The 23698-nt window shown below is 39.2% G+C and overlaps 1 protein-coding gene across 1 annotated transcript in view; it reads right to left on the bottom strand.

Annotated features, from left to right (window-relative positions):
* Positions 1–23698, bottom strand: part of LOC126465925 (uncharacterized) — a 405052-nt gene that overhangs the window by 111282 nt on the left and 270072 nt on the right. The window contains exon 19 of the mRNA XM_050096347.1: positions 8661–8804. Coding sequence (XP_049952304.1) covers positions 8661–8804 — 144 coding nt within the window. The remainder of the gene's footprint in view (positions 1–8660; positions 8805–23698) is intronic.

Here is a 23698-nt window from a genome sequence, read left to right as displayed (position 1 = left end):
ATGATACTTTCGTGGTGTGGAGCCGTGGTGAAGAACAGCTCGGTGACTTCCTAAGACACTTGAACAGCCTCCATGCCAACATAACATTTACCATGGAAGTAGAAAAGGACAAGAAACTGCCATTTCTAGATGTGCTGGTCACAAGGGACGGCGAAAACCTGGGACACAGCGTGTATCGAAAACCGACACACACGGACCGATACCTGCACAAACTGTGAAACCACCACCCGAGCCAGAAAAGAGGCATGATTAGTACGTTCGTAACGAGAGCGGGACGAATATGTGAGCCGCAACACCTCAAACGAGAAACATGTCCTGAGGAGCAATGGGTACTCCAAAAATTATATTAGAAGTGTAACAGAGCCAAACACTCGGCGAAGTAAGGAACCAGAAAAAGAAATTTCGGGTACGGCCTTTCTGCCATACATTCCCAGATTGACGGACAGAATCGGCCGTATATTGCGCAAACATGGCGTAAAGACGATTTTCAAACCGACAAGGAAGATCAAAGAGTGTCTTAGATCGGCGAAGGAGAAAAGAGACCCACTTGCAATGTCGGGAATATACCGTATACCATGCACATGCGGAAAAGTTTATGTCGGAATGACTGGACGATCCATCAACACCAGGATCAACGAGCATAAGCGACATTGTAGGTTGGGGCAGGTGGGGAAATCGGCCGTGGCAGAGCACGCACTCAATGAGACCGACCACGTAATAAAATTCGCCGACACGGAAGTTCTGGCTGTAGAGAAGCACTATCACACGCGCTTGTTCAGAGAAGCTGTAGAAATACAAAAACACGCGAACAGTTTGAACAAGAAAGAGGAAAGCCTTAACGTCAGCGGATCCTGGCTTCCCGTACTGCAGCGAACGACCGTCGCAGGTAGCAAGAGGAGAACCGCACCGGAAATGACCGCGGAGAAGCCCTCGGACATTGGCGCGCCAGGTGCATATAGTCTGCGCCCGCGAGCTCGGCTCCAGTTCACCACCGGCAATGGAGGGTGAAGCTTTGACAATGCCAGCCACTCGTGCTGGCGAAACGTCAGGAAAATCATTCGATGAACGTCGGCCGAAGAACCCGAGACAGAAGCCAATAGGCAGTTTGTCAACAAGTGGCCACGAAAGCCTTAACAGTTTTGTTAATGTTTGTTGCCTGTTGATAGGTATGCTATGCGTAAGTTCTTGTTTTTTTCTGATATATTTATGGCCACCACATGTCCTTATGACGTCACTTTCCTGTTTGTTTCTAATGTTTTACTCTCAGATTCTTGTCTTTTCGAGTCATGGGTACTTCCACTACGAAGAAAGCGTACTGGTCTTATGTACAATTTGCAATTTGTGCTATCGTATTCAGATATGGTTGCTGATAATATTCTGTTGTTTTGTGGGCTTGACATAGTTGTTGTGTTTACTTGTCTTGAATCTTCTTGTGGTACTTGCTGTTCTGGTGACTCGTGTGTTTCATAGTCATGCTGTAAATGTGTATGAATGTCTCTCAGATGCTTTGACGTATTTGCATGTTTGTCTAATTTATGTGATATTGCTGAGTTTTCGTTTTCCCTGCAGACTGCTTCGTTTTCCAGCTCCATGCGTGTACACCTGTGAACACGGGTATTATCACTTTGGATGGCGTGAGCATCAACAGCACACTCATAACGTTGATATAGAGGGATGCCCAACCCTTGGTTCATGGTGACCTGAATGACTCGAGTTATGACAGGAAAAAAAGAGAAAATAAAATCACAGGACCACTTCTGGCATGGCCCACCCATTTCACACACTGGGGATTAAAAGATTAATTGGACCGTCAGTGCACTCGACGAATTACAGCCAAAAATAGAGCTTTTCGGACCACGCTACATGCAAATCAGCTACTGTCGCAGTTGTTCTCCCCATGTCACTGGGATCTTTTTACTACCACTGTTTTCAGGCCTGGCACACCATTCCCTACAGCGATCAATGTGCTCCGTTAAGGCGATGATTAATACACACTGAGGTGACAGAAGTCATGGGATAGCGATACGCACATATAGAGGTGGCTATAGTATCTCGTACACACGGTATAAAAGGGCAATGCATTGGCGTAGCTGTCATTTATACTCAACTGATTCATGTGAAAAGGTTTCCGATGTGATTGTGGTCAAACGACGGCAATTATCAGATTTTGAACATGGAATGCTAGTTACAGCTGGACACATGGAGCAGTCCATTTTGGAAATCGTTAGGAAACTGAATATTCCGAGACCCAATGTGTCAAGAGTGTGACGAGAATATCAAATTCTAGGCATTACCTCACACCGCAGGCTACACAGTGGCCGATGGCCTTCGCTTAACGACCGAGAGCAACAGCGTTTGTATAGAGACGTCAGTGCTAACAGACAAGCAACACTGTGTGAAATAACCGCGTATATCAGTGTAGGACGTACGGTGGACGTATCCGTTTGGACAGTGCGGTACTGTTCGATGTTTATGGCGACAGCAGCAGAAGACCGATGCGAGTGCCTTTGCTAACAGCACGACATCGCCTGCAGCGCCTCTCCTTGGCTCATCACCATGTCGGTTGGACCCTAGACGAGTGGAAAACTGTGGCGCGGCCAGATGAGTCCCGATTTCAGTTAGCAAGAATTGATGGTAGGATTCGAGTGTAGCGCAGATCTCACGTAGCCATGGACCCATGTTGTCAACAAGGGACTGTGCAAGCTGGTGGTGATGCCATAATGGTGTGAGCTGTGCTTAAATGGAATGTGCTGGGTCCTCCGGTCCAACTGAACAGATCATCGACTGGTTATGTTTGGCTACTTGGAGACCATTTGCACCCGTTGATGGGCTTCATGTTCCCAAAAAATGATGGAATTTTTATGGATGACAATGCGCCATACCACCTGGCCACAATTGTTTGCAATTGGCTTCAAGAACAGTCGGAACAGTTCGAGTGAATGATTGGGCACACATGAACATTTATGGGACTTAATTGAGAGCTCAGTTGGTGCACAAAATCCCGCATCGTCAGCACTTTCGCAATTACGTATGGCTGTAGAGGCAGCATGGCTGAATATTTATGCAGGCTACTTCCAAAGACTTGTTGAGCCCATGTCACGTCGAGTTGTTACGCTGTGTTACACTACAGAGCGCAAAACGGAGGTCTTACACGATATTAGGAGGTATCACAGGACTCAGTGTACGTTCTTTATGCAAGACTGGTTGTGGTGCTAGAAAGACATATGATAAAGTGTGGAACTCTTTGATGTCGACGGCAATCAAATGTAGAACATTTGCTTTTTGGGACACACAAGATTGCAGTTCCACCTCATAACAACAGGTTGAACTGGAAGCCCACTCAGGGAATTTATGGAGCTAAATTTCGGTAAGATAATGATAATGCCCTGGACTGTATCTCTGGCTAACTTGTATGACGTTAAAAAAGCGCCAAAGATTTTCTTTATTGTAATGCTAAATATTATTCCGTCAAGTTTTGTGAGTTTAGCTGTTACTTGGAATTTAATGTCAATAGATCTATTGACATGATCCAATACATGACAGAAATTTAGGAGCTTTAACTTGCTTTTACGTTGGAAATTGTATTTTACATGAAGCATTGTGACGTATGATATTTTTAACTCTAGACTTCACACGTCATGTGATTACGGAAACAGTGAATGTTACTAGAAATTCCAGTTCAGCAGTAACTGATTGTACTGCAATTGTCATAGACAGGGGCGTAACGAGGAGGGAGGGGTTAGTTGAAAGTTATAATATAGCAGTTACTGGTTCTAATGTATATGAGATTAAATATTGACCTTTGAACACTTACGATGACAGATTGCAAAGTTTGGCAGCAGCGAAATATGGTACCATTAACTTTTTAGAAATTTTCTACAATTTTCGATGCTACTTTGTGCTTCGGCTCTCCGCTTGTTGTCGGTACATGTCGGTACACTTGGTGTCAACTGTCAACTGAAAAATAAGTAATATAACGTTTGTGTTTGATACAAGAACGATTTTGTGAGATGCTTTCATATTACCGTGTTCCTTCTGTCTGTAATTCATACCGTAGCTGCAGATTATCAGCATGCATGCAGGCTTAAAGTGACGTCATTGTATAATGGACAGACAACATTGCCCCTCCGAAGTCCCTCCTCAACGTGAGGACAAAATTATCCTTCCTGTTTATTCTGCACCTTCCACTCCACAGAGGTCGAAGCTTGTCTTAGCACCGACAACTTATATCAACTACTATCGATACCTACGGAGAGGGACTATGGCGTCTTACACCACTAAAACTTGAAATAAAAGACGCGTAGATTAAACAGCATAGTCATTACCGAAAATTAGAGCGCTTTTAATGCTTTAGACATGGAATGGCTCAGAGTTTCATGCTTAGTGATGTAACAACAATTTATCCATAGGGGTGCGCAACGGACAGCAAAATGGGGGACTTCACCACCACCCTCCTCCCAGAATCTGGAGTACAGAATTTTTGGGCTATACTTATTGGGTAATAGACAATTCTCTGTTACATAATATGTTTTTGTGTCAACTATTCAGTTTAGCTTTCATGATATGGCATGTCTCGAAACTGACAAACTCATCTGTATAAAAAATGGGAATTTTAAAATAATATTCCTCCTCTTAGGAAAACCTTCTGCAGACACCCATGAGTATACCTAATACGTAGGTTGGACCTGTCTCCTATACTGTAACAACATCTAGTTGCTGCGCCCTCGTGTCACTGACCAATCACCTATGATATTGTTTGCTTGAGGGTTAAAAGACGAATACAGCCTGCGGAAGTTTTATAATGTTTCGTCTCTCCGGCAGCAAGAAGGGTCTTGCAGTATTTAGTGTGATTGAGATTGTGTTCTTTGTACAGTTCACCTTAGTTGACATTCTTTGTAAGCTTTTTAAGATGTATTTTGGAAGAGTGGCGAGTTCTTAAGTAAGTGTGCAAATGTAAGCATGCTAAGTTCAAATGGCCATTAATATAACTTTTGTGTCATGCATTCAGTATTTAAGGGTAGTCTGCACCAATTAAATGATTCATAAATAATCAGTTTCTAGGAACCTTCTCAATGCATTAAAAATAAGGGTGATGCTCCAGCAGTCAGATCCTTTGGGAAAGAAACCATTAAGAATGAAAATGGGACTCTATACGTACTGTAATGTATAGAATAATGGTTGTAAACGAACGGAAAATATATCGTTATTCACATGATTACAGGGACGGGACATAATTGCGATGCCCACAAACCCGCCGGCCGGAGTGGCCGTGCGGTTCTAGGCGCTACAGTCTGTAGCCGAGCGACCGCTATGGTCGCAGGTTCGAATCCTGCCTCGGGCATGGATGTGTGTGATGTCCTTAGGTTAGTTAGGTTTAATTAGTTCTAAGTTCTAGGCGACTGATGACCTCAGAAGTTAAGTCGCCTAGTGCTCAGAGCCATTTGAACCATTTGAACCCACAAACCCTGCTGTGTGGGGAAACGAAGAGGCCACAAAGGAGCTGCCCTGTAATTTGGTATATACAATATTTAATTTTGTTTTCGATTCATACTTCATTTCCGTAACAGTTGCAAAGGGCTACAGACCTTTTCCATGATAGCCCACACTTCCAAATTACACCTTAAAACAAGCAATTTTGTTCATCCGTAAAACATCAAAATTGATAACATGGTGAAAGACACTGAAAACTGTTGAATTACGGAAAAATCAAGTAAAACCAGTAATCGACGATTTCCGAGTAGAGCTAGGGGTTATAGCTTCAACAAAAGTTGAATGAGCAATACAGTATTAGTATGTTCACGTTACTTGAATGCCTTGGCCCTCAGCGTACACAGTAAGGAACTGCGAGGTTACTTGAGTCAAACAGTTACGTATTATGTGCGTTAACTGCTTGGATAGCCGCTATGTCTGAAAGACAATGGGATGGTATGTTACATGTCCACCACTTTCACTTAGACAGGGAAAGTTCTTGATTTTTAAACTAAAAGAAAAAAAACAATTACGTCTTAACTCTTGTACTACAATAACACTTTTTAATTCAGATCAGAAAAACTTAAAAACAGAAAGTAAGTCATACAAAGAAAACTCGTCTCAACCCAGTAACAAGCTTCAGTTTACCCAACGGAGCTAAGCAATCAATGAAAAAAATAGTCTGTTGTCTGCCATAGTAATACCTTCAAAGTTAATAGTTATCTTGAAATAAATAAAAAATTGCAGTGATTTGCTTTTTCTGAATGGGACCATCTTCTGGAGTATTAGTTAAGTAAGTCTGTGGCATTTTTAAACATTTCATTCCATCCCATTTCTCACTTTCTAAATTACGCATTAGAAAAGACATGTTCTAGAGAGTCACCTTACTTAGATTACTTTCGTACTTTTACTTTAACACACAGTACTTATGATTATTTTAGCCTCACAACGTCGCGACAATTGAGTAACGAAAATTTCACATTAGGAACTATCATGGAGCAAACCGCTCAAGAAAGACCTCAACGAACACCAATTAAACCATTATTTCAAAATAAAATACCAGCACCCTAATCACTCAATCAAGACCTCAAAGAAGGTAGTGAAGATATAGTAAAAATACAGGGAACAAGCACTAGTTCCACTTTTCGTTCTGTCTTTTGTACTTAGTTAAGATAGGTACGATCGTGTTAATATTTTTCCATTTGCAACTCCATCTGAAGAAAATGACATTTCCTCTTTTGTTGACAGAAGTAATTTTAACGATCCTGACCGACTTGAAATATTAATCAGTATCAGAGTAACTAAGCTCAGAAAGAAAGTGTTTGAAGTGGACTGTCGCATAATATGAAGTTTATAGGAGCTAAAAATCGCGATTCACGGAGTAATTTACACCAACATCTATAACTATCGCAAATTTTCTACTGTAGTGCTTTCACTTACGGTTCATTTGTATCAGAATTTTCAGTTGAATCAACTGCATTTATACAGGTCGATAAAGTTTATAATAGTTCAGCTGCAGATATTTTGGGATACTCGTCTAAATGAATATCTTGTACTCTGAGCAGAACTGAATCCCCACTGCCCTCTCCCCGAAGAAAAAATTATCTACGCCCCTGGACGTAAATGTCTGTTTCACTGTGGTAATAAAGATAATATATCTGCTGGAAGGAACATTATTTAAGAGATGGTAGCAGTTTCAAGAAACTTCTATGTTAGCTGCTTTCACGCAAATAAAATTATCCGGAGGAGGTACGAGCACACGAAAAAAGTTCACATATATGTGAGTGAAAAAGTTCACAATATGTGAGTGGCTCGAAGACTTCTCAGAGTAATAGAACCTAGTACGTTGTCCTCGACAGCGAGTGTTCATCAGAGACACGGGTATCGTCAGGAGCACACCAGGGATAGGACCACCGTTGTTCTCTATATACGTAAATGCTTTGGCGGACAGGTTGGGCAGCAATATGCGGTTGTTTGCTGATGATGCAGTGCTGTACGGTAAGGTGTCGAAGTTGAGTGACTGTAAGAAGGTAAAAGACGAGTTAGACAAAATTTCTAGTCGGTGTGATCAATGGGAGCTGCCTCTATTTATAGAAAACTGTAAGTTAATGCGAATAAGTGGGAAGAACAAACCTGTAATGTTCGGATACCGTATTACTAGCGCCCTGCTTGATACAGTCAAGTCGTTTAAATATCTGGAGGTAACGTTGTAAAGCGATATGAAATGGAACGAACATGTGAGAACGGAGGTAGGGAAGATGGCTTCGGTTTGTTGGGAGATCTTTAGGAACGAGAGATTCAACTCTAAAGAAGACCGCGTACAGGATGCTGGTGCGACCTATTCTTGAGTACTGCTCGATGTTTGGGATCCGTACGAGGTCGGATTGAAGGAATACATCGATGCAATTCAGAGACGGGCTGCTAGATTTGTTACCGGTAGTTTCGAACAATACGCAGATGTTACTGACATGTTTCGGGAATCGAAATGGGAGACGACGCTCTTTCCGAAAAACACTGTTGAGAAAATTTAGAGAACCGGTATCTGAAGCTGAAAGTCACACGATTCTATTGCCACCAACGTACACTTCCCTTGAGGACCAGGAAGATAAGATACGAGAAATTAGGGCTCATATAGAGGCATGTAGATAGTCACTTTTCCCTCGCTCTATTTGCGAGTGGAACATGAAAGGAAATGACTAGCAGCGGCACAGAGTACCCTCCGCTACGCACCGTACGGTTGCTTGCAGGGCGTCTTTATAGATACAGATGTAGATGTAGGAGACATACGAATTCAAAAGCCTTATATCCACTTGTTTATTGAACTGAAAAAACACGGGAATCTTAATTGTTAGACTTTCTAGGCGTCAGTGTAATTACATCTGTGTTGTAAACTTCCTATCATGTCTATAGTTAGCGGGGCTGAAGGGAAATCTGTCTGATAATTGTGTATCTTTACTGAAATCTCCCTCACGGGTTTACAACGCATTCGTCCGCAGTGCAATAAAAACTTTCGTAAATCGTGGTCCACAGAGAGGCACCTAAACACCAAAGGACCCTGCTTGTCCTGACAACTGAAGCTATCCGAATAGCCCTACGGATGTCTTGAACAAGTTTGATTGTATGACAGGGAGAATTCACCACTAGATTTTCACAGTTTACCCACAAACCAGCCGTCAGTTCCATCAACTCACCCTTCATCCAATTCGCTGTTTACACTGGACGCGTACACCACGAGAGTTGTAGGTAGGTCGACGTTCGGCAGAGAGGCAATGATGTCCACCGTCTCTTCCTCAGACCCCACGTTCATCGCCACAACTGTAGCGTCGTTCTGCGTCCTGTAATGCAGAAAGATGTTTGAATAATCATGCCAAATGCATTACGTTAGACTTCGTCCAAGGAATAAAAAATGGAGGTTGGTTTCTACAGGAAATTTTTTAACTTTGTTACTTATAAGTTTGTATATTTTTAACAAACAAGTGTTTATGGACGTCGCAACAGAGTGAACCTATTATCATATCTGAATAAAATTCTATTGTTAAGTGGTCTAAACTTATATATAACTGGAGGGGAGCTCATTATTTTGTCCACAAAATACGTATAACTCACAAGTGGATGAAAGTAATATGAATACCGTTCCTGGTAACTAATTCGCCCTTCTGCTGCAAGAACTACACCAGATCGAAGTCTCTACAAAGCCATGCGAGGGGCGTCATCTTTTGAACTGAGATGTTACATCTCTATAAAGGCGTGCGAGGGGCATCGTCTTTTGAACCAACATGTCCCAGCTGCACTAGAGGCACATTAACGCCGCTGAAGCACAGGTCTGAACACCCAAGGAATTGGAGAGACCAGGGTGACGCGGGTCGTAACGAAGGGACAATCGGCACTGAATATCGTAATTCATTCTACACTGTGTTCGTCATAAGAATAAACCTGATGTACACATTACGCCACGTATTCTTCCGCGTCTGATAGAATCTCATTGGCTTTCGTTTTACGTGGAGCGGAAACAAAGCTGTATCCAGCACAGTCAAGTACTATCATAAGGATACGTTTTATGCTGTGTTACACGCACATAGACTGAATAATAATACGGAATAACTGTCTTACCGGCGCATTTAACTTGGACAGCATTGGTCAGCAAGATGGTCCAGCTAACCTCGAATGATGTGAGCAGTTGCAGTTCAAACGTAAAAAGAGACGAGCAGAGAAATAATATAGCCTCGAATGTCACTTAAGTTTTAAAGAGAATGAAACAATATTCGGCAAAACTCCAGCACTACCGCACGCTTCTTAGGTGACCAGACGGAAAGCATAAAATGCTCTCGTCTCACCTAACATAGCATTCCAATTACAAACAAGAGTGATGAAAATTTGTAACATAAACAAAGAGTAATTCTTCTGAGAGAGCTATGTGTGATGCAAAAGCGTATCACAGGGATTTCATCCTATTGTTCAATACTGAAGCAACTGAAGGTATTAATTACAGTCAGTCTTCTGTTAATCTCTTAGCTCCTTCCTTATCGAAATCAGTTCTGGAACTGTCATCTGCTACGTTGATAACGAGTCGATCAACAACAGATTCCACGAACCCACCCACCTGCCACATTTTCTGCACTTCTTTCATGATATGGCGCTCTACAGCCCGCCAGCGTTCGGCAGTGACATGTGAAAAAGCTGCATGCGTCATTCCAGTACGTCTGGCAGCTTAAAAATCATGTTATTTCTCGCGACAAATCCCTTATCTTGGCTCCAGATCAGTTCTATTGGGTTCATGTCGTAATGACACAGTGGGAAATGTAAAAATGCAGCATTTATATGCTGTGCTCGATGTTGTGAAAATTATTGTTTTTCATGTTTTACGACACTCATCACTCTGGTTCGAGTGAGACTACATCTGTGGTATAAAACAATGGACATAGTCTAAAAACAGAGTATTTGATTTTTCATTTTTGGCCTAAAAAATTCAACTTTTATGTCTTCTTAATTCGAGCTACTTTTATCAATAATCTTTCATAAAATATCGACAGCGAAGAATTTACATTTGAAATAAAAACAGGCACTTCGCGTGCAATAGTTAATTAAAAACAAGACGACACGCATTATTCACAAACAATTATGACGAACTGTACAATTACGTAATGTAGTTACTTCAAATATAACGAAAAAAGGGATGACCAAGGCGACACTTGGACCACCTAGTCATGAACTGCACCAAACAGTTAATCTACTATGCTACTGAAAAAAATGAAATGTCGTGTGACGAGGGCCTCCCGTCGGGTAGACTGCTCACCTGATTCCGCTACACATTCAGTGTGTAGGTACAACTGTATCAAATGCCATCGGGAATCTTCGAAGCCGAATTTTTATGTAAATTTATGAACAACATTAAGAACAATCTATTTCTCCGCACTTTTTGACCGTGTTGCACACGCATGTTTCATTACGGAACAGGAAGCAAACTCAGCCATTTTCATACTGTGTATTAACAGCGCGACAATCGGAGCAAAACAGTACAGAGACTGTGACCGCACACGATTTCAGAAATAAAACCTACAAAGCTAAAGCGTGATTAAGAAGAACTTTGATGGCTGTTAATACATTAGAATACCTTAAAGTTTCATTTAACATAAATTAGCAATAGGATATCTAATTTATAAGTAGGACCTACTTCCAAGGGCGTAAGAACACCGGTGTACATGTGTTACGGCTTCTGACCAATCATCGCGTTTGTGTTTGTGTACATCAGGTTTATTCTTAATGACGAACAGAGCATAGAGCCAGAGGATTGACATCTGTAACCAGGAAGGACAGGGAAAATGTGGGCCGATAGAGACTGTGTCCATCTAAACTGGGCGAAAATTTTAGATTTCGTTAGTCTACAGTACCCACAGAGTAGGCAGTGAACTACGGACCTGAGGTGCCACTGAGTAATTGTGCAGAAACTCCGACAGAAAAACTGTCAGATAGATAGCTTAAAGTGACTGGACATTTGTAGCCCGAGAAACATAGGGTATTTCAAAAAGATTTCGCTGATTTCAAAGACTATATCTTGTACATGAATGAAGGTGGAGGCTTGGGATGGGTATTAACGTACGAATCAAAATAGAACCTTTAGCTTGGCGTTATAGTTCATTAATGGATCGTGTGGTTGTCGACAGCGATCTCCTATGCTAAGTTATCTCGCTCGCTCGTTCATTACACGATGTGAGTTCGATAGCAATATACAGCACCGGAAAACGTTTTGCGCTCGCCATTTCAACACGGTAATTTGAGTTACAAATGTATGGTGTGATTTTTGACGAGAATACGGCACTGCACCTTCTCTCCTGAGCTCAAAGCATTCGACTATGGGACCAGAAGTTTCAAGACACTGGCTGTTTATATTAGAGGAACTCCAAAGGTCGCCCGGTGTGCTCGTTCACGACTAAGAGCTATTTCAACAGAGCTTTGCAGGCAATCCACAGATAACTACTCATGGTGCTAACTAAGACTTTACGCACATATCTGCCTGGAGTTTGTCACGTTGATGTTTACTTTCCAAACCATACACGACTAAGTTGTTACAAGCACTCAACAACGTTGGAAAACAATAACCTGCTGAGTGTTGTGAATTCGTTCTGGGCATGGAAATGAAAGATAATAATTTCATTTCACATTTAGCGTTCAGTGATGAGGTTAACAAGGAAACCGCCCGGCAACCGGATTTTTTTTTTTTTTTTTTTTGCTTTTTTATGGTACATGATGTTCAGACTCAAACATCAATGGCCCAAAGCTGTTCGATGCAGCTCTCAAAAATTCTCGAGAGAATCGACATTGAAGTTTTCCAAGTAACCTTATTTCCAAAAATTATGGCGATTTCCAGGACGGGCCATGTGATTGAGTCAATAGTGTTCAAGAATGACGGGTTATCAATGGATCGCTGGCTCATATTTTACTATTGTCTTTTCTATTCGTGGTATTTTTCCGTTTAATTTCAAGTATTGAAACACGTATGTAACGTAGCAGCGATGGTGAGGCACGTTAAAACCTTTGACCAGAGAGCCTATTATCGTGGTTAGTCTGCGCTTGACCGCGCGAGTGTTGCGAGCAGTACGCGAGTAGCAGTAGGCCAGTGCACTCGGTCAGTAGTAGCAGCCCAGTGCGGTTGTGTGATGTAGTCTGTCGGCAGTAGTGGTCTAGTCCTGTTACGGTCGCGAGAGGGACGCAGTCGGCGAGCGTCGACATGGCATTCTGGTCAAGATGCTGAATGAGATATATTGTTAATGTAGGTAATCATCAGATAGTGTAAAGTTTATTTATTGTAATTAATTTCCAACAAGTGCCCCAATAATAATTTTGATTTCAAAGCAATTTTTACAAAAAAAATTTATTTAATTGAACTAACGATTTCGTTCCACTTCCCTTAAAGAAAAGTTTCAGTTAAATTAAAAAAAAATAAATATTATTTGCAATGCAGTTCCTCCAAGCCGTGCGCAACAATAAGAGCAGAAATTTGACAAGCAGTTTCAATGAGGTAAGAAATTAATTCTGATTTTTACACAAGGGCCAAAGACCGATATTTCGGTTTAATTGAATTTTCATTGTCACTGAAGTTTCATTAGCACTGAATTGTTTTTCATTATTTTCGTGACAGCTTATACTTTCAGTCAGATTGCGATTCTCACTTTTATTGTCATTAAATTTAATTGCTAGGGAGGTTACGCTTGGCTCCCATTCATTTATTGTTTCTGTCTTTAAAATTTCAGTGGAGAGGTTACACTTAGCGCAATGTCCATTAGCATTCTTAAATAATATTGTCATTTTAAAAGTTTTTGTGGGGAGGTTACCCTTGGCGACACCTAGTCCAGGATCGTATTTCGTTGAGAATCTTTTGAAAAACAGTCAGATATCTGCTCTTATTTGCTTAGATATAATTAGGATTTGGCGCAACGCTTTTATTAACTTGTGACTTTCTTTCTACAGGTCAACGGCAATTCGTTGCTCTGTTGTACTTGTGTGTCGCTTTTGAATTGTGCTTATTTCTGTTTTTGAACAATTGTGACTACTGTAAAAATGCCGCGAAAGACTGTGAATAGTGTATCGCGAAGTATTGTGAACGAAATTACCGACTTAAACAACTTGACCGTTAGGACATGTGACACGCAGTGTAATGATGACAATCCTGCGTTCACTAACAATCAGTGCATTCCAACCACTAATGATGACTTTTATCTTAGTGATGAACATGTTAATTTGACGACAATTGATGACGCGGGACGCTCTATTGTAATGAGCGCTGCCGAGCTTAACTCACCCGATTTGGAAAATTCAAATAACGTTCAGACAAATTCTTTTAATGAAAGTGATCAGGATACTCAAAGTATGACGGATTTATTTAATTCCGGAACAGTGTCTGACAATGTACATCCGACTGATAAACGTTTTTGTAAATTACAGAATGACCAAATGGTCACACAAAACGCGACAATTGTAGATACACCATCAAACAGTACTGAGAATAGAGTAGGTAATGTCACCTTGGAGCAATTTATGGCAATATTGATACAACAGAATGAAAAACAAAGTGAAGATTTCAAACAACAATTTAGTGAACAGGACAAAAAATTTTATAAAATTGATGAAAATTTTAGACAACTTAGGGAAGATAACAAACACTTAAATGAAAAACTTGACAATAATGACAAAAAACAAGACAAACTTAGTGAACAGGTCAAACAAGATAACAAAAAACTCAAACAATACTTAAATGAAAAATTAGACGACAATTCCAGACAGTTTGGCGAACAAATTAGAGCTGTTGCCGCGCAGTGCCATGACACTAAGGAACAGTTGCGCGTGGAAATTGAGGCTTGTTCAAAAAAAAGTAGCGAAGAAATTAGATCTGTTGCTCAAGAATTAAGGGAAATGCAAACAGCCGCAACAGAAACACTTAGAGCGGAAATTAGTACAGTCGCTAAACAATGCTCTGAAAAGGCTACACAATTACGCGACGAGTTTAAAACAATGACAGCAGAACTTTCGCGCACAATGGATGAAAAGATTGACGCGAAATTCGAGCAACAGAACTCTCAAATTAACGAACGTCTTAGTGTTCACATACAAAACAGTGATACGCGTTTCCGTAAATTTATTCAGGATCAAAATAAAGTCAAACGTCAAGTCATGGAAACAATCACGGCTCAGAGACAAGAAGACAAACGTAAAATGTTCGCGAAAGCGAAGACATACGTAGACAACAATACTGCCACAGTGTCCGACGAAATTAATTCCATCAAACAGTCGAACACAGAATTACGTGACGAAATTTCCAATCTTAAATCAAAAACAGATACACACACAGTAGATATTCAAACAGTGACAGACAGATTCGAACGATTAGAACTAACACGGGATTGCGATGTCATCAAAGCTGATGTTAAAAAACTGAGCGAAACTACACGTAAGTTGCAAAAACAGATCAATGCGTCCGATTCTAAAACCGATGATCAGGCAAAAATACTGACTGAAAAATATGATGAATCAGCCAGTCGTATTGATGCTATTGAAAGTAATAATGATAATAAATCAGACGATACTGCACCGATTTCATTTAACCAAACACCTGAATTTCAAAATTTACAGCAGACAATTAATGAGATCGATTCGTCTAATAACACGTTACGTAGAAAGTTATCGAGTTTACAACAAGAAGTAACAGAGTTGAAAACTATTTCAGTCACCAATACGTCACAGAATCCGCTACTTTGCGAACATTTGTCAGAGTCACGCAGCGCGTATAATGTGAGCAATTTACAGAGACTACGAGACGTAAAATCCGAAAAGCCACGCGACTTAAAATCTGAAAAGCTATGCAACTTGAAATCGGAAATGACACAGACAAACAGACTTTCACACAAACCTGAACGTGTTCTCAAATTCAGTGACGAGAACGTTGATTACAAGCAATTTGTATTTGTAAGAAAATGTAAAGAATTTAATAATGACAGAACACAGGTACACGCTTTGAGCTGTATACGACAATTTGTTTTTGTGCTTTCACCGCTATTGCCTGTAATGCAGAAGCTAGCTTTGAACCAGATGCGACAATTTATTTTTGTATTTACAACAGCATTGCCTATAATGAAGAAACTAGAATTAACTTGGATACAACTATTTGCTTTTGAATTTATACCGCAATTGCCTGTAACGCAAAAGCCAAAATTTATTTGCAGTGCGTAATTGACCTCAGGGGATTCATTACGCTTTAATGAATATGTGCCGTAGCGAGCATAGGGCCCCGAGCTGTAGTAGTGCTGTTTCATCTTTAGTTTTCTGCACTGCTGCCTTCTCTTCTACTATCCTTTATATCTATCCAAACAGCTCTTTAACTATTGCTCTATGTAGAATTAAGAAACATTGTAATGAAAACCCGATATGACAAATCATTTACCGAATGTGACAATTTTCAGTAGGCACTCCCGTAATGACAACTACCGCCGTAACTTTAATAACAGATAAAATCGTAATCATCAGTATGTGTAAAATTAACAGCAAACGCATTTTTTGGTAACAATAGACGTTTTCCACCACAATAGCATGAAAGTCAGCCGCTTAGCATACGTAACCAACAATGCGGTCTGCAAGGTCAACCAAACTTTAATGTTCCGCCGCGTGCACGTATAGTCCCAGCTCCAACAAATAGTAATGCACGGCAGCAAGGAAACAACTACGTATAGAAAACACAGTATTTGAATTCTTATCGCAATGCACCGTATAGAAGTGACTATCATGACCAACGTAAAAATAATGAGCACAATTTTCAGCGTACATTTAATAACAGTCGATCTTTTGAGCAGCAACAACATCAGCAACAACAAATAATCATGAATGGAACAGACAATAGGTGTCATCTATAGCGTAACACGTCAGTAAGAAATAACAGAACAGTTCATATAGTGGATATGCCACAGCATCCTCCCGTAAAATAAATAACGGCACGTACGATAGAATTTGACCACATACAGTACAGGTTGCATATTCCAGTAACATAAGCAATAATTTTGACTCGCAGATTCTTGTTCACGAAAAATGTTATTAATTTTGACGCCATCCGACACACGTTTGCATGAAAAATATTATCACGACGTACGTAGACGACATTCTTATTGCAGAAGCTAACTGGTCTGAACACAATCTGATTCTTGAACAACTGTTACAAACTTTTCGTGCACAAGGACTTACAGTTAATCTTAGTAAATCGCACTTTGGCAAAACTTCTATAAAATTTCTTGGACACGTAATTTCAGCAGAAGGCATTGCACCTGATCCAGAAAAACTTCAAGCTCTACGTGACATTACTGTTCCTACGACGAAGAAGCAATTACGCAGTTTTTTGGGTTTAATTAATTTTTTTCGTAAATTTATTCATCACTCTGCTTTAGACACACCCAGATTATGCCAATTAACAGGTAAAAACAGTATTTGGTCTTGGGATAAGCAAGGACATTCTGAATTTGTGAACCTGAAACATGCTTTGTTGAATGCTCCACTGTTATCGCACCCAGATCTTACTAGAAATTTTTCCATTGCCACCGACAGTTCCAACACCGCTTTAGGCGTACACATTTTCCAGGAAATTGAAGAAGATGGGTCTACAGTAATCAAAAACATCGCATTTGCAAGCCGCATTTTGTCACCTGCTGAACGAAATTACTCCGTTACAGAATTGGAAACATTATGTGTTGTATGGGATTTTACGAGATTTCGGCACTTTCTTTATGGCAGACATACTACCGTTTACACAGACCACAGAGCGATACAATTTTTACTTTCGGCCAAATTCACTCACGATAGATTAAGCAGATGGAAACTTTATTTACAGGAATTTAATTTTTCAATAGTTCACATTCCCGGCACACAAAATGTTATAGCAGACGCACTATCCCGTTCTCTGAGCAACAATCAGCAAGACGTAGCAACCAACTTCTGCAAAACAAATTTCAGTGTCATGTACATTCAGCAAGTTGCATTTGAAAACTTTATTTCATCGTCATTACAGGACATAGCACAAGAGCAAAATAAAGACAATGTGTGGAAAGAAATTAAACACCTTTGGGAAGATAGGAATAATGTTACGATTAGAAACCGTTACACTGTACGCAATGACATTCTGTTTCGCCGCTCTCATCCTGACAGCAACAATTGGTTATATGCATTCCTGACGAACTGGTTAACAAATTAATCTGGTACACTCATTTAAGTTACGCACATTACGGAGCACGAAAATGTTTTCTTATACTGAGACAGAACTGTTATTTTACCAACATGGAGAAACGTATACGACGAGTTTTAGCGTCTTGCAAAATTTGCCAGAAAGCTAAATCAGACACCACTTCACATATTCCTCCATTATATCCCATTATACCTGTTAAATTAAGACACATGGCCGCAGTAGATATTTTTGGTCCGATTCCGAGAACTAACAGAGGTTTTTGCTACATCTTTGTCGCTGTTGAACTCACTTCCAGATTTGTTACTTTCACTCCGTTACGCAAAGCTACTGCTAAAACTGTTTCGAAAGCATTTGTAAAACATTTTCTATTTCATGTAGGGCATGTGATGAGAGTAATTTCTGACAATGGATCTCAATTTCGTTCTGGTGTATGGATACGCATGTTACGAGCTAGAAACATTTCTCCGATTTATATATCCAAGTACCATGCTTCTTCGAACCCCTGTGAAAGATTAATGAAAGAAATTGGTAAGCTGTGCCGAATATACTGCCACAAAAGACATATTGATTGGGATACACACATACTCTCATTCCAAGATGTAATTAATTCCATTCCAAATGAATCCACTATGCTATCTCCGTCTGTTATATTGAAAAACGTTGAACCACCAAACAAAATTAAAGAATTAGTAAACTTCCCTAAATGTCGTCGACTAAGACACCACGAAATAATTGACATTGCGCTGAACAACATCAAACGTGCCGCAGAGCGCCGGAGAAGACAGCAAAAACAGGTTTGTACACGCCGCGACTTTCACGTTGGACAGAAAATATTAGTACGTACACACTATTTATCCAGCAAATTAAAAGGTAAGTGCAGTAAATTTGAACTTCTATACGCAGGTCCATATCGGATTCGCAGCATCCCTCACCCCAATGTTGTACACGTCGAAACTTTGAGAACCAGAAAATCGAAAGGCAACCACCATTGGTCAAATATTAAACCCTTTATTGAATGAAGACACTGTATGATTCAACACACTATGATGCCATTTACTTGTGCAATTATATTCACATGACTAATTACTGATGATTATCGTATTTTTTATTGGCAAGTGCCCGGCAAGGTAAGGTTAGCAGGTCGCTTTTCTTGTCGTTACACATCAGACTGTGCACATTTTCCATTTTTTTGTGTGTATATGATTGTACTCCAGTTTTGTTTATGCATTGTGAAATAGTTAAGATATAACACACACCAGTTGACTTTGACATTTTTTTTTTTGCCCTATGATATCTCAACATCGTGACTGTTTTACATTTTTTGCTGCTGCATTGTGATATTCTATGTACATTTTTGCATCTGAACACTGTCAATGTCTTTGACATATTACGTTTTCTGTCATGTTATGCTGTATGGTTAATTATGTCACCATAAACTAGTCATTATCTAGTGGGTATATGATTTAAATGCAAGACATTAATCTTTGTTCATCAATTTCAGAAAGAAATGATGTGTGTAAGAAATAAATTCAACAGAAATGGGAATTTCACCTACGGAATAAACGAAAGAAGATGCAATAACTTTATGAGGAAGAGTAAATGGATCAGGATTAACAAACATTAACAAGAATATACTATACTCATCGTAGAATAGCAGTCTTAACTAATTTTTTCTTTCAGAATACAAGGTGATTGATGCAGGCTGTCAGACAGAACTACACATCTTAGTTTTAGTGATGAAATATGCTAGAGATAAGGAATAGTTGTATAATGAGTAATGAAGTGATTCTTTTGCAGATGATAATAAATGCTGATGAATAATGAAGAAGAGTATGCTACTATGAATAATGAAGTTTTTCTTTACAGGTGATGATGATATTGGAGTTTTGATGATATGGATAATGAAGTTTTCTTTGCAGATGAGGATAATGTTGAAGTTATATTTAGGCTATGTAGTTATTTAAGTATTTGTTGCAGTTCGTTTTGACAGCAAGTGTTATATTGCACAGTATAATGACTGAAGGTTTTGAAAAGGACAGCTATGGAACACATTTTTATACACATTTCACTACCTGTTAATTCGAAGTTCACTACTTTTCAGCATAGTGTGCGTTTCTTTTTTCAGCTCAATAATCCATTTTGTATTTTTTTTTCAGGAGAAGCTTTTCATGATACTTACTAAACCTGTTACTTATTATACCTGTTCTAGTACTTGCATTTTTATTTTTTACCCATTTGTGTTTATCATTTATAAATGTGATCACATATACTGCTTTGTTACATAACCTTGCTACAGCTGACTCATGACGAATGACGTTACCTATCCTCATTTGCAGCAATAGATCAAAAGCAAATAGTGTTATGCCTCAGCAATTAATTATCGATCCCAACGCAATGCATTGCTAACAAAAAATGTATTAACAGTCCCAAATAGTGATATCAGTTCGAGAAAGTTCTGAGTAATGCTGAACAGCAATGAATAATATGTCACTTGGAAAATGATTAATTAATTATGCTATACTTTGTAACTGGAAAAGAATGCGATTGTTTCATAATGCTTTGTAACTAGGAGAAGGGTAATGATTATTACTATATTGGAATGACACATAATTAATTAACTATGCTATACTTTGTAACTGGAAAAGAATGTGATTGTTTCATAATGCTTTGTAATTAGGAGAAGGCTAATAATTCTTACTATATTCAAATGACAAATGATTAATTACGCTTTGTAACTGGAAAAGAATGCGATTGTTTAATAATGCTTTGTAATTAGGAAAAAGCTAATGATTCTTACTATATTGGAATGACAAATGATTAATTAAGTATGCTATGCTTTATAATTGGGAAAGAATGTGATTGTTTAATAATGCTTTGTAATTAGAAGAAGGCTAATAATTCTTAATTATGCTTTGTAACTGGAAAAGAATGCAACTGTTTAATAATGCTTTGTAATTAGGAGAAGGCTAATGATTCTTACTATATTGGAATGACAAATGATTAATTAACTATGCCGTACTTTGTAACTGGAAACGAATGCGATTATTTCATAATGCTTTGTAACTAGGAAAAGAAGGTTACTGATTCTATGTAAAACAATTAATGAACATTTTTCTGTAATACTACATACATGGTACAGAAATGTTCAATAACTGGGCTATGAATGCCGCAAACTACTAATGAAGAATGGTATGTGACATAATGTCCTTCACCTTATGAGCTAACTACCCTGAATTACTGCAATATCCATTTGTCCTGTCTATCCTAGTGATCATGGAGCACTATCTTTGGTTTTGCACTAATTCTACGTTGGTGTGCCTTGTAAGAGCGTGGTGTTGACACGACATGCTGTCCACCACCGTGAGCGATGAAGACGTTATTATGGTCCCACTGTTTGGTGTACCTAATGTACTGCCAAAATGAAAACAGGGAATATTACTACGACAGTTCAGTGTCTTGGCTACGCTGATAAATTCTGATGGGAAAAGAACTTCAAGTAGTGTCACTTGGTGTTGTACTTCTGTGGAAAGATATGGACTTTCAGAACAGCTGTGTGCAATCTAAAGTGCTACAACCATGATGCAATCCTTCCCTTTCCTATCCTAATTCTTGTCACATAGTGAAAATCATTTTTGCTAACATCATTTATGTTCATGGGTTATACATTTTAGATTTGCTGAACTCCAGTGCGAGTACACTTATGTCACTTGTCGATATGATTTTTTTTTGCCATTATGTTTATTTGTTGTGAAAATGCTAAAGACATTTTTTCGATTTGTTCTGAAGTACAGTATATGTGCACTCTTGTCTTTTATATTGTATATACATTTTTATTTTAATGATATGTTCTGAACTACAGTGCATGTGCACTCATGTCACTTGTCAACATGATTTTTTGCCATTCTGTTTATGCTAAAGAATTTTTTCAGTGCCTGTGCACTTTATCTGTCAAATAATTTTTATATACATTTTTCTGATTTGCTACTATGTTTTGTACTCACATTTTGTCTTTGTCTGATATATTTTGTACTCGGTGCATGTGCACCACATTTAACTTATGTACTACATTTGAATATTCTGTAAATTGTAAAAATTTCTTGCGATGGCAAGTCCAAATGACTCACCATCGCTGCCAAATTTTTGCCCCCCCAGTGGAGGGTTATGAAACACGTATGTAACGTAGCAGCGATGGTGAGGCACGTTAAAATCTTTGACCAGAGAGCCTATTATCGTGGTTAGTCTGCGCTTGACCGCGCGAGTGTTGCGAGCAGTACGCTAGTAGTCGTCGTGCAGTACGCGAGTAGCAGTAGGCCAGTGCACTCGGTCAGTAGTAGCAGCCCAGTGCGGTTGTGTGATGTAGTCTGTCGGCAGTAGTGGTCTAGTCCTGTTACGGTCGCGAGAGGGACGCAGTCGGCGAGCGTCGACATGGCATTCTGGTCAAGATGCTGAATGAGATATATTGTTAATGTAGGTAATCATCAGATAGTGTAAAGTTTATTTATTGTAATTAATTTCCAACAAGTGCCCCAATAATAATTTTGATTTCAAAGCAATTTTTACAAAAAAAATTTATTTAATTGAACTAACGATTTCGTTCCACTTCCCTTAAAGAAAAGTTTCAGTTAAATTAAAAAAAAAAAAATATTATTTGCAATGCAGTTCCTCCAAGCCGTGCGCAACAATAAGAGCAGAAATTTGACAAGCAGTTTCAATGAGGTAAGAAATTAATTCTGATTTTTACACAAGGGCCAAAGACCGATATTTCGGTTTAATTGAATTTTCATTATCACTGAGATTTTCTTATCACTGAATTAACTTTCATTTTTTTTGTGAGGAACTTATACTTGGGTCAGATTGCGATTCTCATTTTTATTGTCATTAAATTTAATTGCTAGGGAGGTTACGCTTGGCTCCCATTTATTATTATATTTTTTATTTAAATATTTCTGTGGGGACGATATTGCTTCTTGGCCCCATTTCTATTAAATATTGTTTTAAAATTTTTGTAGGGAGGTTACAGTATCCATATCATTTACATATAAAATTCATAAAATATATGCTAATTAACGCATATGTATGCAACATTTTTATGAATAATGCACATCTTCTTCTTTCTAATTACATATCACACGCAAAATTCCAGATTTTATTGGAAATATAAATTCTTAATTATCGGCATTTTGTGAGACTGTCAATAAATTCGTATTTTTAAATTTGAACAAACTTTATTTAAATGAAACAACGGCCTTGTCCCAGTGGTAAGACCAGTTCCCGTCGATCACCGAAGTTAACGGATGTCGGGCTTGGCTAACACACTGATAGGTCACCACTCGCGTCTTCCGAGCGTTGATAGCAAGTGGGGCGTACTCAGCCCGCGTGAGGATAATTGAGGAGTTACTTGACTCAGAAGTAGCTGCTCCGGTCACGAAAACTGACAACGGCCGGAAGAGTGACGTGCTGAGCACATGGCCCTCCATATTCACGTCCACTGACGTTTATCGCCTGAGGATAGCACGGCGGTCGGTCGGTACCGTTGGCGCTTTCGAGGCTTCCAAGGACTGAGAGTTTATTGAAATAAAACGTGCTTACGGCATTTATAGCCAATAGACCCGTTCTGGAGCTGTTCAGTCGCCTAGTGCAAGCCTTTATTTGACGCCACTTCGGCGATTTCCTCGTCAATGATGGTGACTATAAACTACACACCTAATTCCGAGAGAAGAAAATCCCTGATCCGGCCCGGATTCGAAATCGGGATCCCACAATCAACAATCAACAACGCTAACCACAAGATGACAAACTGGTGACACAATCTTTATCGACCATCTTTTATAAAATAACGACAATTAAGTATTTACATTTCCGATTAGAGCTATATGTAATAGAAATAAGAAGTTCATTTTTATTAATAAGTGACGATCAGATTGCGCTAGTTACCATACATTTGAGGAATTTTATATTGAAATTGTGTAGGTATTCGAACTGAACGAAAGAAACCAAATGAAAAAAAGATGACAG

This window comes from Schistocerca serialis, chromosome 1, assembly GCF_023864345.2.
Source record: "Schistocerca serialis cubense isolate TAMUIC-IGC-003099 chromosome 1, iqSchSeri2.2, whole genome shotgun sequence".
Classification (NCBI taxonomy): Eukaryota; Metazoa; Arthropoda; class Insecta; order Orthoptera; family Acrididae; genus Schistocerca; species Schistocerca serialis.
This window is presented reverse-complemented; position numbering and strand designations above follow the sequence as displayed.